We start from the raw sequence: 14,302 nt of genomic DNA, 5'->3' as shown, positions 1-14,302 counted from the left end.
TCTGAGTTTTTTTTCTAAAACTTAAAACAGGAATACAAACAAATTCTTAATGTGAAGAGGTATAAGCTTTTCTGTCCGTTTTGAGGCTCTCTCCTAATTTTTCATGAGGTTCTAGCAATGACATTTTTGAGAATTGTATTTAGAATACTTGGAAAATCCTTGTGCCCTTAGCCCAGTTTCCACATTTATGTATTCTCTATTATATTCAGTTTTTGTGGTGATACCGTGTTGGGAGTGAGAAAAGGTTTCCTACCTTGACCTTTTGTGCAATGGTAAGTTGTGGTGTCAGGTTAGTTGCATCTTTCTAATTCCTGTGACTGTAGTGTTGGCCTGCTCTAATTCTAAAACCTTTAGCTGAGATACCAGATTGAGGACTCATGAAATACAGGAGGTACAGTCTTCAGAGCAAAGTCAAATCAGGTGGATGAGCTGATCCAACAGTTGTCCACAGGAAATGAGGTTTCACTTCCTCATCCACCCCTTGCTGATGTCCATCAGAATCCTTGCTGAGCCAGAACATTTCACTAAGCCAGCAGAAAGCTGTCCAATGGTCTGATGTGGTTTAAGATTTGTCTGTTGGGTTTTGTTGGTTTTTTTCAAACTAGCATTAATCTTATGCCAGATTATTAATTAGAATATCTCACAGACAAGACCAAAGACTGCTAGAGCCAGTTTAATGTAGGAGGGTAGGGAGATTTAACTTGCAGATCGCTCAAATATTTAATAGCCACAATAGTGAACTGATTCTCTAGGTTTTCTCACAATTCCTGACTGGTGTCTGCTTCTGAAGCTGTGTTTTTGGTTTAACATTATGTTATTCCCCTAACAGGTGCACTCCTTTATTGCCGTGATACATTCACATGATTTACAAAGGTGTCATTCTAAATTTTTTAAAAGTAAAAATAACTGAATAGATTGACCAGTCAGGATTCACTGAGGTACATTGTCTTCTATTGTCATTCAATCTGTCCTTGTTAATAAACTTATTTCTTCACTAGCTTTTTGATTTTGGTCAGGAGTGGGATGATACTTTAGATAGTAATGAGATAATAAAGACAGTAGTTCAGTAATCTGTTGTCATGGGGCTTATTTCACTTCACATTTTTGAATGCTACTTAGTATTAACTCAGCTTGAAGCTTCCAGAATTTCTTTGATATTCCAAAATTTGTTAAGCCTTTATATCGGCAAATGAGATTTTTTTTTTTTAAAGGATAGTTAAGCATACTGACAAAAAAAAAGATACTGAACTTTGTTGAGTCATGAGCGGACTGGAAAATACTTCAGTAATATTTTCATAATAGTAGTACGTCATCCTTCTTACCAAGTACAGGAGAAAAATACTCGATGTACATTACTACATTTTCAAGTTAGACAAGAGACAGGTTCACTATCTCTGTCTAGTAATGGTTCTAGGTCATGAATAGTTATTTTATATTTTAATAAAATTCTGTGGTTTATACAGTAAGAAAATAATCAGTTCTGTCATTAAAACAGATCACACAGTCATTTAAGAAAATCAATACACATTATCAAGGGAACTAGAAGTAAGTATACAAGGCATAAGCAAACAAGAAAAAACCAGTAGTTTTATAGTAATTTTGAAAAAATAAATAATCACAATAAATAAAACATGGCAGACAGCAGTGATTTCACTTTGGCATGTCCTTTTAATTAACACACAGCACCAACTGCAATTTCTTGCTATAAACTGGGGAAACTTGCTTGTGCACTGAATTATGGGTCTACTGTTTGGGGACTCTCTGGGCTACTGTGTGCAGTTCAGAGGTGTGGGAGAGAGATGATCTGTCATAATTAGCATCAGGAGCTCAGTATTTTATTTGTAGAACAGAGTACGTGACAAAGCAAAACAACAGCAAAAAAGATCAACCAATGGGCAAGGCAACCAAAAGGGGAGGAAGACTGAAGCACAGAGGAAGGGCCTTGCTACACTGTTGAATAAAGCAGTAGGCACAGAACGTGGGAATGCTGTTGTGTGGGTGCCTCCCCTTGTTTCCTAGACCAAAGGTACCAAAGCGTTTTTAAGGTTTGAAATAACCAAAAGAGTAGAGAGCTGGAGGATCTGTCTCATTAGTGGAGACACAAATAAATAATTATAGCTGGGCAAATAATTGACAAAGAAGGACTTGGACAACTGGGTGATCACTTTTTGTAACGAGGGTGGTAATAGAGTTCAGATTTTATTTTTTTTTTCTTCCCAGGACGATGTATCTATAATGTATACTGAATTACATTAGCTCCCTCTATGTGAGCAGACAGCCTGTCATTTCCATTACAGAGATGCGGAGCAGACAAAGCACGGGAGGACGCTCTCCCGGGGGCAATTCCAGGCGGCGGAAGCACGGACACCGCCAGTGACTGGCTGCCACACGTCCCTCCGTGCGAGGGAATTCCCCGGGCCCTCCTCGTGTGCCTCTAGCAGTGACTCCCGGCGGGAGCGACGCCAGGGATCCGCGCTGCATTGTGCCTGCGGGGCGGCTCACGACTCCAGTCAGAATAATTAATCCTATTAAATTATTCATCCTCCGTCCACTCAGTGCGTTTCCATGTGCCGACATCTAACGGCCTCGGCCACGGCTGGAGCAGCCTTGGTTCTCTCCAGGCACAGCGCTGGAAAGCCCCGCCCCACTCCCGGCCGGGGCCGCCCGCATCCCTCCCTCTCTCCCTCCCTCTTTCCCTCCATCCCTCCCCCTGGGGCGGCCGAAAGGGGCGTCGCCGCCGCCGCCGCCATCGCCATGGCCGGTTGTTGTCAGTCCCTGGCAGCGGGTTATGGCGACGGCGGTGAATGAATTCTCCGGGCGGCCGAGGGAAGAAGAAGGGCTCAGCCGGCTCCAGCTCCGCGCCTCCGGCCGCCGGCGCCTCTCCCTCCTCGCCGCCCGGGCCGGCGCCCCCCGTGCCGCCGGCGGGGGCGGCGACGGCAGCGGCGTCCCCGCACAAGCGGAACCTGTACTACTTCTCGTACCCGCTGTTCGCCGCCTTCGCCCTGCTCCGCTTCGTCGCCTTCCAGCTCGGGCTGCTCTTCGCCTGGCTCTGCGAGCGCCTCTCCCGCGGCGCCCTCATGGCCGCCAAGGGCAGCAGGGCCGGGGCCGGCGACGCGCCCGAGCCCGGCGGGGCGCCCGAGACGGTGCGGGCGTGTCACAAGCGGGCCTTCGAGTGCATCTCCATGGCGCTGCGCATCGACGAGGACGAGACAGGTAGGGAGGGAGGGGAGCGCCCGCGGCTTCTCCAGGGTGCGGGGGGTGGGCGGGCAGGGCCTTCGCGACGTGTGCTGGGGAACCGCTTTGAGCTGAGGACGAACAAAACCCGCTCGTGTGGTGGATGCGGCCTGCGGGGGGGTCGGTGCGGGAGGGAGCGGGGAGTGTGCCGTGCCCGCTGACCGCCCGTGCCCGCATGCGGTGGCGATGCTTTGGCCCCGGCCCGGTCCGTCCCCGCCGCAGCCGGCAGGTGCAGGTTGGATCAAAAAGCTGCGGCTCGGGCTCGTTCCCCACGCAATGCAGGCCCTTGTATTTCGCCCCAATAAAGTTTTTGCTGCGGAGGTCTGGGTGAAGCGGTTAAAAACTGGGGCGAAAGACAGGGTACGTGACTAACAAGCCTTGGGTTTCAGCAAGCCCGCCGGACAACAAAAGCACCAAGGACAATAATAAGGGTGCATCCTTTAATACACTGCCTGACAAATGATGCAAGTGCTGAAGCGAGTCTTCAGGAAACTTGACCCCCAAAATGCCCATTTGGAGTTGTCTTGACTTTTAAAGAAAGAAATACTTACTTGTATTTTGACAGGTTGTTGGAGTTTTTTTTATGTTTTGCTTAAGCTGTTTGACACACTCTTGAAAAACCTAAAAACCTATCTCAGTGTGACCAGAGGATCTTAAGGAACATGTTTAGGGTTCAGGTAAATAAAACACAGGAGTGAGGTACTTGGTTTTATGTTTTGTGTTTTTGGTGTGGTGTTTTTTTTTTTTTGTCTGGAGCATTAAAAAACCGAAAGCATTTGCTACTGCATTTGATTTAGCCATTTACTTTGAACACAGCAACATAGTTCTGTCAGCAGGCAAAAGGCAGGCCTTTAGGGGCACGCTGTCTGTTTTTTAAAATTCTCTGGAAACATTGGAATACCTTATTCTACACTTTTAAACTGAGCTTTAGTGAAACTGCTGTCTTACAGGAGGACATTAAAAATAGAGGAGTAGGCCTTCAATAGAAGCTACATGCTGAGAGCACCATAAAAGCGAGGGATGTGTCTTGCTTTGCGTTGACAATTTGGGAGTGGCAGTGGCAAGCTCTGGGAGAGAAAAAAACCCTACCATGTGCAGTAAGATTAGTTCAGAACAGATGTACAGTGAGAGAGCACTGAGGGTCATAGGAGCAAAGCATGAAAGAAGGTGAGGTAACTTAAAGCTTCAGTGTTGTTGATGATTGCTCTGTGAGGAGTAGCCAAGTCTTATATTATCAGGTACCTGTTCCACTGTTGTGACCTGTAACTGTTGGTGGTTTGGAGGTTAAGCCCTTAAATATCAATTTTAATCCCGGACTTGCTCTGTAGATACCTTTAGATTTATTGTATATGAATTCGCTGTACGGGTCATGCATCTAATAAGATCATTTTTGCTGCTAATGGGAGCAGTTGCACAGCTGTTACAGCCCTGCAATTGCAGTATACATTTCACTGAGAAAGAACTCACTTTACTTTAATGCATAGATTTGCTATTTCCTTATCTGTTTTTTTGCGGGAATATATGTCTATCTTTGATTATTTTTTTTTTTAATGTGTAAATAAGCTTTTTAAAGCTTCCACCAGAAAACCATATGTTAGGCATATTGTGTGAAATGGTTGTAATTTCTGAATTGTCTAATGTCCTGTTATGTGGTGGTTTTGCTGTTGTGGAAGCTATGCACACTTCAGTAATTTTGATAACACTTCTGGTAATTTTTTGTGCTTCTGAATTATTGCGGCAGTTATTCTTGTTTTGATATTTTCACAATCAAGCTTAATATCTTTTTCTGGGACTGAGAAGGTACATGTGTTGGGTTGACCCCTGCCCTCAGCTAAGCATCCATACAGCTGCTTGTTTCCTCTCCTCCTGGGACAGGGAAGAGCATAGGAGGAGCAAAAGTTAGAAAAAAAAAAAAAGTGAGAAAACTTATTGAGCAATGGCTGCCTTGGAAGACAGCCCCCATCCAGTTATTCACCTACACAAGCTTTTATTGATGAGGATTATATTGTATGATACAGAATATTCCTTAGGCCAGTTTGTGTCAGTCATCCTGCCAGTGTCCCCTCCCAGCTTCTGGTGAACCTCCAACCTACTCACTGGGAATCTAGTGTGGGAAAAGGAAAACCTTGAGGTTATGTTGTTCAAGCAATACCCAAACCATTTCTCTGTTATCAACACTGTGTTAGTCACAAATCCAAAACACAGCAGCATTTGGACTGTCTGTAGAAAATTATCTACATTCCAGCCAGACCCAATACAACTGATCAGCGACTTCCAAGAAATGTGACATTTATTGTATTTTTAATGTCAGAATCACTGAAAACTAGTAAAGCATTCTGTGTGGAGTCGGAGCACAAATTTTGCAAACAGCTTGCTGTGGTATAGTGCTTTTAAAACTTTGTCCAGTTATAAGCTGGAAGTGAAATTTTAATGACCTTGGCGTGTTTGCAGCAGATACTCAGAATAGCAAAGGAAGTCAGACAGTAGCAGAGGAGTCTGGGATCATGGCAAATTTGATTTCTATTTGCTATAATCAGCATTAGTTTTACACTGCAGTCAAAAATGTTGCTATGGGTGATGGGGAGAAGAAGCTTAAAGTAAAAAAAAGGCTAAAAAGAGGATCGAAGTCACTCAGCTTCAATGATTTGATTTCTCTAGCTTTGTCCTTAACAGTCAGGATATATGAGGTGGTGAAGAAAGGGTAGTAATAAAATGATTCCCGGGGTGTGCGATGTTCGTGACTGTAGGAAGGTGCTCCTGTGCTTTGTGTTGGTAAGAAGAGCAAAGCATGAAATTACCTGCACAGGGAATCTTGCTAAATGTTATTATTATAAGATTTTGCTTCTGGAGAGGAGCAAGAGAAAACCCTGAAGAGGATTCTAGAAATGTATTGAAATATTTTTACAAAATAAATTTACTGGAAAAGTAGGTTTGAGACTGAAGTCATCAAAAGATTTGAGTGTGGAACCAACACAATCACTGGTAACTGGCACTTAGGAATAGTTTTGTGAAATGTAATGTCATCTGAAACTAGAGTAATGATATCTGAAGGTTTCATTGTAGGCATTTTTTTTTTCTACCACTTGTAGCTGATCAGGTTTAACTTGTAATACAGAATGTGCTATATTCCTCTGTGGAAAGGCATGCTTAGCGTGACATAACTACCTTGCAAAAGTGTGTTTCCATATGCAGGCAAATATCTTTTAATGCAGAGTATTTATGGAAGGGGAGCAATATGGAGCAGATATTTATAGGTCTTCAGTGGTTTACTTGCTGTTATGGTGTCACGTAGCATAGGTTAGGCATAGCCATGTTCATGGTTATATTTGCTGTAATACCCATTTAGGATGTGGCTGGTACAGAGGCGTACTCTTAATTCTACTTGCATTGTACTTTGTGTTAAAGTTGACACACACGTGCAGTACAGCAGTTTCATAATAGGATAAACAAAGAAATACCCTTATGGCAAAAGAGCCGCTCTATACAAAAGTTAACAAGAGGAGAAGTGTCTCATCTCACTCATGTAGTGTCTTAGACTTGTTGCTTTTCTTCTTGAGCTTCTATGCTTCTAGTGCTACTTTGGTATTGATATAATCTGTCACTGGATGGTTAAGAAGTACATCTCTATTTGCTGTTCCAGAAACAAAACCTGTTAATTTCACCATTTCTGTTGTGAATGAATTTGTATAGGTGAGATTTTTTTACCTTGTTTTGTTTGTTTGTGTGGTTGGTTTTTAAGGGGATTTATCTTTTTAAGGCAGATGAAGAATTATTCTTAAAACAGGCAAAAGTGATTTGAGGCTGGTGTAGTACCTGTTTTTAATAGAAAATCTTACTTGAAACTTAAGTAGATATAAAGTTGACAGTGTCCCTTTAAGAGTTTCTTTAAATCATAGGATTTTGTTAAAATATCTCTTCCTTCCTCTTACTTGTTTTATGCAGCATTATATGGAACCATTCCTAAGCTTTAATTCATTACAGAAAATAATGGGTTCACTTCCTTTTTAAGCAGGACAAAAGGAACAAGCTGTTGAATGGTATAAGAAAGGAATTGAAGAACTGGAAAAAGGAATAGCTGTCTTAGTAATTGGTCAAGGTAAGCCAGTTTTGAGTTTTGTGGAACAGATTTTGGTTTATGAGTTCTTCAAAGTGAGAAATCAATATTGCTAAATATGGTAGGTGCTAGGAATGGTCTACTGTGTGAATTAATTCATAAGAGTGTTTCTTATTCTTGTTTTAGCTGTAGGTGAACACTGGTCCATTTCTCTGTTCTATGTCTATAACACATGCAAATTTTGTTCCAAATATTTTCAGACTCTCCAAAATCATAAGCAGTTCATGAAAATCCTAAAGTAAAACACTTGATTTCTTATATAATGGGAATGCTGAAACACTGAGTTCTGATTTGATTTGCCAAAGTTGACAGTTCATGTTCTCACTTATGCAGAATTTTATATTCCCTTCAGTATAACTTAAAAACAAACCCCCCGATTTGGAATGGTCTGATATTGTGTTTCTGAGTAGCTTAGGCCAAAGTAGCTGAATATTTCCGACAAAAAAAAAAAGCCATCTCTGTATATGGAACCATTTTAACCTGTAGTGCAGACGCAGGTATGTACCATAGAGATATAGATGTAGTAAAGGACTTGCTAAGAATTTGTCCTCAAAATACTACTGTAATTATAATAATAACTCAAATCACCCGCCCCAACCCCAAACCTGTAAGTGCTTTTGCAGACTGTTATTTTATTCCTCAGCTATGTTTAGAAGTGTATGGTGACATGTTGCTTACAGGGCAATACCAGTGGCATTTGATACAACCTGTGTAAATTGCAGTTTTAAAAAAATAAAAAGCTTGATTTGGACAGACAGTATTTCTTAGGAAGAAGTGACATTAATGTCTAATTCTATGTGTTTTGAAATGTAAAGGGACACAGTCAACTGAATTTAAATCTGTTAATTTTGCCAAAGTGAGATCTTTTTAATTGTACTTGCCTCTCAGTCACTTTTCAAGCGTTGTAAAAATCTTTTTTTATTTGACTTCTCTTCAGAGAAATGTAGTGACAAAAAACGTATATTAGGTCAGCATGAAATGTTAGACTAGATGCAAAGCAATGTTTGGGTTGCCACAGCTTTATGAGCAGTACTGTGAAGCAGATAGAGTCAACTAACTTTAAATTCTTGATTAAACAGGAAGCTTTAGAATTTTTTTTCATTAGTTTTGTAACAAAGTTCCTTAGTGGAGGGAGTAGATTAGGGGTGGGAGGAAGAGGAGGGAAGACTGGGTATTAGTATTTTAGCACTTAAAGTTTATTTGCCGAATTGTGTTTTAACGTTGATTTTTCTTTGTAAGGTGATCAGTGTGAACGGGCTCGACGTCTCCAGTCTAAAATGATGACAAATTTGGCAATGGCCAAGGATCGCTTGCAGCTTTTAGGTACCAGTTACAATTCATGACTTTGGAAAGTTTGTAATTATTTGCACAACTTCATGTAATGCATTCTTCTAAAATATTACTTTGATTTTTAAAGGGAAGGAGTCATTATCTGTGTAGGGTCTCTTTAGTTTTTAGTTTAGAGTAAGTGCTGTTGATGCATTTTAAAAATGGAATTTCAGGTATAAAAGTAACTGGAAAGTCTTTGTCATAGTACGCTTGAGTCGTAAAATCAGGAAGTCTTGTTCAACTCTTGTTGAAATTCAGGATTTTTGCATTGGAACTGTAGTAAAACTTGAAATATTGATGATCATGAGTGCCAAGTGTGCCTCTTGTAAGTGTAACTACTTCATCTTCTGTTAATTTTACTGTCACTTAACACAACATTTTGCCTTGCTATTTATATATAATAGTAATTCTTTAACATTGTGTAGACCATAAGGTTGTGAAATGCTAATTCCCTTAATTTTTTTTCTAGTAGTGTTCTATTTTAAGACTAGCAGGTAAGGTGCTTTTCAGAAGCATGGTGTTGTATAGTTTTAACTTTATTAAAATTAGGCACTCTATATAAGCTCTTAATGGACAGAGTAAACAAGCAGGATTGGAAATTGCATCTTACTGTGCCTAATAAACAGGCACAGATCCCCCCATCAAGCAACAAACCCACAATTTTGTGCAGTGCATCCTCTAAACTGAAAACTTGGGAAATGCTTTTAGTTCAGTCAGTAAAATGAAGATAAAGATGATTTTTTTAAATTGCTTTCTATGGCTGAACTAACAAACGTATGTCAGTTTAACTTGCATATCTGCAGCTTTAAATCTTGCACTCTGTTGTTTGGTGCTCTACTAAGTCATTTTCCTAGGAGCATATAGAGCAGACAGGAAAGTTCGTGTTCTTTTCTCCTCTTATGCTTTGTGACTGTAGTCCTGACTGGTGATTGACAGGGAAGTTGTGACAAACACAAGAAAGTGAGTCCCTTTTGTTTCCCTTGAGTTCCTGATGTCCTTAGAACGTTTTACAAGAAGTTGAAGGGAAATGGGGTGAAAGAGGCATGTGGCTTCTGTGCTCTAATATGGATGTTTGTTGGTGCAACCTTGGTATGTGCAAAAAAGATATTTTCTACTTCTTAGGGTTAAAGACTGAATTCTAGAGGTAATAGAAACTAGGGAACAATAGACAGAAAGTGATTACATGCTAACAGTCTTTGATAAAATATGGCTTGTTGCAAACATCCTAGTTGCAGGTAACTAGAATTTCTTTTAAAAAATTTTCAGTTCTTTCAAACTTGAAGTAACAGTGTCTGTATTTTGTGGGTATTGCTTCATCATTGCTTGTGTTATCACTTGCTGTGATCTGATTGAAAAGAAAAAAGGGTAAACATCACAAAAAACCCTAAAGTTGAAGCACATTGATCCAGACATGTTATCACATGCTATTTGTTTGCTTCATTGAGAGTGCAGATTGAAAGGCAGACAGACAGAACAGTGTTTATTGCATAAGTTGATATAAAATATTCTTTTATTTTTACTTTTATATTATCAGAAGTTTAGTACTTCGTTCTGCCTAGGTTCTTGTTTGGTTTGCACTGAGGATCTGCTTCAAACAATGTACCTGAGAGCAAAATTTGGATAAAAAAGAGTGAGTGAAATCATATGCCCTTTAGGAAGGAAAAAGATGTGGTTTGGAGAGATATTCCAATGTATTTAATTCCCTGTGAATTTGATCATTGCAGATCTATTTGAGTAGTATTTTTATACCATCTAACCAACTTTCAAATATTTGACAGCATCTCTTTTTATTACCTTATATGTAATTTTACGTGGAGTTCTTGGAAATTTAAGGTCATCTAGGCTTGAATTGCCTGTGCAGTTCTAAACATAGCTTTTAGCCTTTTACTTATAGTAACAGATATTTGGAATTTTAAAGTGACATAGAGAACCTTTTGTAGTTGAACTAAACATGAGGCTCTTGAAGCTCTTAAGGTTCATAAAGTGATTTTTCCTATGAATTCAACTCAAAAGATCAGAGAGTAAATGTTTTCCTCTAGCCATGTGGAATTTCTCCATTTCTTGAGGCAAAATAGGCAAGTCCCTTATTGCATTACCAGACAGGATAAAACAAAGTAGACAATAATATGAAATATTTCATCCCACCTGCTAGACAGAGTCTGCTTAACTGAAATGCCATCCAGTCAATCAAGTTACATTGGTAATACATAGAAAGTGAAAATTAAATCATGTGGATTATAACTGCCCATTGGAAGTGCTCAGTGTCTTCATCTTTTTTTGAAGTGTGTTTGTACATCAGCACAAATTTAAGTTGCAAGACCCCACTGACAGGAGTGTGATATCTGATCACACACGTGTATTATCACCATGTGTCATCACACCACTAGTGCCTTTTAATGTTGCAAGAGGGTGGAGCTACTTACCTTGGTTGATGGGTTTTCTATTTTGAGCCCTGTTTTTATTTTGAGTCTAAATTTCTGTATCTTACTCTGAAGCTGTAATATGACGCAGTCTGGAAGCTGAAGTTGCTACTGGTGTGTTTCAGAGCACCTCAAGGTGACTTGGTTACTTTGTCAGTCCACTGACAGTATTAGGTGATGCCAGCTGTCAGGGGACTTCCAAGTTCTACCATTTGCATTGGTGGCATCCCCCATTTTTGACATGGTTTTGGGTGTGTTAGTTGTGTGCTTACTCAGATGAGTGGCTAAATCTTGCTCTGATGGTCTTCACAGACCTGATCTCTCCTAGATAATTTATCACTCATGTTAGTCATTATATTTGATATATTTAGAATGACAGGGGGATATTTGTTTTCTGCAGTCAGATACACAGAACTCAGCAGTTTGTTGTTCCTAAAGATAGAGAACCACAATGTCCAGTGCAATACATTCTAATGCTATTTGTATGTTTTGCCTATTTGTGTTCTCTATTTCAGAGAGACTTTCCGAAGGGTGACAGACTTTTGTCACCACAAGTGCCTTTGTGTGTACTATGCATAGCTTCAGTATTTTGATTGAAGGGTGCACATGGCACATAATTCAAATGTCTTTCATCAGAATCCTCTTTGGAGGATATTGATACTCCTCAATGCTGCCCTTGTATACATAGGGGCTTCAATGGACACCTTTTGGGGTCCTCCACTGTCTTGGAGGCAATGGTGTTTTTTGCTTCAGACTTGTGTTATAGGATGACTTTTTCTTTTATTAGAAATCAGTTACCTTGAACTCAAGGTCTAGTGTTGTCTAACTAAGACAATGGCTGCAGTGGTAGGTTTGTGTCAGCATTGTATCATCAAGGAGAAATAATGAATGAGATTCTGTAAATTTTTTTTTTCAATGTCTGGAGGCAGAGGGAGAAAACTTTTACATGGAAGGTGATGGTGTCCTGTTAATTCCCTGAAACAATATTTAATAGCCTAATTTATCTTTGATATTCTGTAGGACCTTACAGCTACATTGTCACTAAAGAAAAATGATATGGTTTTTTTTTTATTTTATATGCAATACCAAAATTACATGTTAATGTGTAGTGTGATGAGAAGACTGTGTGAACTGAAACTGGACAACACTTGGATTACACTTTTTCTTTTTTTTTTTTTCATTGGAGTTCTGGAATTCCTGAATATGTAGAACTAGCTGAGCTATTGATAATTGTAGAAAAAACCCAGCATCAAATTGTAGCTTTGAAGCAAATAGCATTTCCTGAATTCTTGCCCAGGCCAGTTGATGTTGTTACAGTCCCCCACTAGAAAGCTTTTTTTTTTAAAATGCAGATATGTTCTCCAAAACTTAACTGATTATCTAGTATCTTAGAAAGTCTATTAACACTAATTGTGCTTCATAAGCTTCTGTATGAACTGTCCATTCCGATTGCATGCACCAGGCAGGGAGCAGACCATTCTGCAGTCTCCTTTGGTAGTGCTGCATCCACTAAAATGGTGCACTGTCTTTGCAGTCAGTTGTACTTAAAGGACTTTCCTTACACCTCTACGGAGGAAAGGTTATTAGGGTAACTTCTTGGAAGTTGCAAAGCTTGTGGTTGTTTGTAGGCCATTCTTGTGTGACTAATATTTTTTTGTTTTACTGTGCCCGACTCTTCAATGCTTTCAGTTTAAAGCAAAGCTAAACCTTGGTGCACGTGCTAATCTTGAACTTAAGCTTTTTGCATTTGCCTGTGGCTTCTGAGTTTTCACCTAAATCTTATCTTGTTCCATCTGAATATTTTTATTAAACCTCATCATTATGAGGTGTAAATATATTATTCAGGGAAACAAAACAGTGAATGATCAGGAGCAGGAAGAAGAAGAAAGGAATGAAGCAGAAAAACTGGAGAAAGATCTGTAACAGATAAAGAAGCATAAAGAAGGAAGTGCTCATGCTTCTTGTTTGTATGATCTACAAGCAATGATCTGCAATGGCAATTCTTCCTTCAGTCAGGGCATTTATTATCTTGAGTGTGCATGTTTTCAGTGGAATTTGTCTGCTTTTGCAGTATGTGCTTTTATGTTGCCAGAGGACATTGCTCTTCCACTTGGCCATGTCTTTTCCTGCAGCTTCTTGGTACTGTTATCTCTTGGAGGTGAGCAGAAAAAAAAAAAGGGGAAGGGAACAAGAGCTTGGCAATATATGCCTTGCATCCTTACAAACCATGTCTTGATTTTAAAACCAGAGGATTTTTGTGAAATAAAGGTGGGAGAGGCAGTAAAGTGCCCCAAAAATAAGGCCTAGAGGTTTTAAACTGCAGTGGGAAAAGCAGGAGTGGTAGCTGAGCTGCAGAGAACAAGTAATCCTTAATTATTTTTTGTGTTGTTTTCAGCCTTACACCTCTTTTACTTACGGTTTGGCTGTTTTTTATTACTTCTCAGAGTTAATTTCTTTCTCCTTAATCTTTAGCTTTATAAGTGTTGTATTCAGATGTTTCTTTGGTTAATATTCCTAAAGAATACAGTTTGCATGACAGTTTTATTGACATAATTTCTAAGCAGTTATATTTCTAAATAGAGATCCTAAAAGACATAATTGTAATGTATATACGTTGTTTTGCTTGAAGTTTGAGGTTTCTGTAAAATGTTTACTGGCTGTTACTACTTAAGTGAAACATTTAATATGCAAGGAGGTGATGACTCCTTGCAGTTGGTCAAAAGTAACACCTTGGGGAGGACTTCCAGAAATGGGTTATCAACACAAATATTTAGTAAAGTAAATAGATTCAATCGTGACCTTGGCTTTGGAAAAGTAACCACAATCAGTAGACATGGAAAGGTTGTTGTAATTAACTCAGTCGTAAATGGTGAGTTTTAAAGCTGTTTTCAGTCATGCTCATACTGACAGAATTTTCTTACAAGTTTGCTAAACATTGTAGAATAGTTAGAAATATTCCTTTTATCTTTAACTATAACAAAGCCAAACTTGACATTTGTGTGTTCAACATACATAAATTTTCTTGGTTCATTTTTGGTTTTTGTTTGTTTATTTTATCCTTTTTCCTCCCTCCCCCTCTGTCTACTATGTAGAGAAGCTGCAGGCAGTTTTGCAAATTTCCAAGCCGCAAATGGAGGTCTATAATGACAGTACTAACCTGGCATGCCGCAATGGACATCTCCAGTCAGGTGGGTTTGGTTTTACC

The 14,302-nt window shown here is 39.6% G+C and overlaps 1 protein-coding gene across 5 annotated transcripts in view; it reads left to right on the top strand.

The window, feature by feature from the left end:
• The first annotated feature begins 2,710 nt into the window (after window positions 1-2,710).
• The window catches only part of SPAST (spastin), a 39,461-nt gene continuing 27,869 nt past the window's right edge, over window positions 2,711-14,302 (top strand). The window contains exons 1-4 of one of the 5 annotated variants that reach the window (XM_027641493.1): window positions 2,711-3,213; window positions 7,247-7,330; window positions 8,588-8,671; window positions 14,190-14,285. In XM_027641493.1, the coding sequence (XP_027497294.1) occupies window positions 2,805-3,213; window positions 7,247-7,330; window positions 8,588-8,671; window positions 14,190-14,285 (673 nt within the window). In that variant the 5' untranslated portion in view covers window positions 2,711-2,804. Of the gene's footprint in view, window positions 3,214-7,243; window positions 7,331-8,587; window positions 8,672-14,189; window positions 14,286-14,302 lie in introns of all 5 variants that reach the window. The other 4 variants (XM_027641492.1, XM_027641495.1, XM_027641494.1 and 1 more) reach the window with 4 other exon arrangements.

This window comes from Corapipo altera, unplaced genomic scaffold, assembly GCF_003945725.1.
Source record: "Corapipo altera isolate COAL_440 unplaced genomic scaffold, ASM394572v1 48b, whole genome shotgun sequence".
Classification (NCBI taxonomy): Eukaryota; Metazoa; Chordata; class Aves; order Passeriformes; family Pipridae; genus Corapipo; species Corapipo altera.
This window is presented reverse-complemented; position numbering and strand designations above follow the sequence as displayed.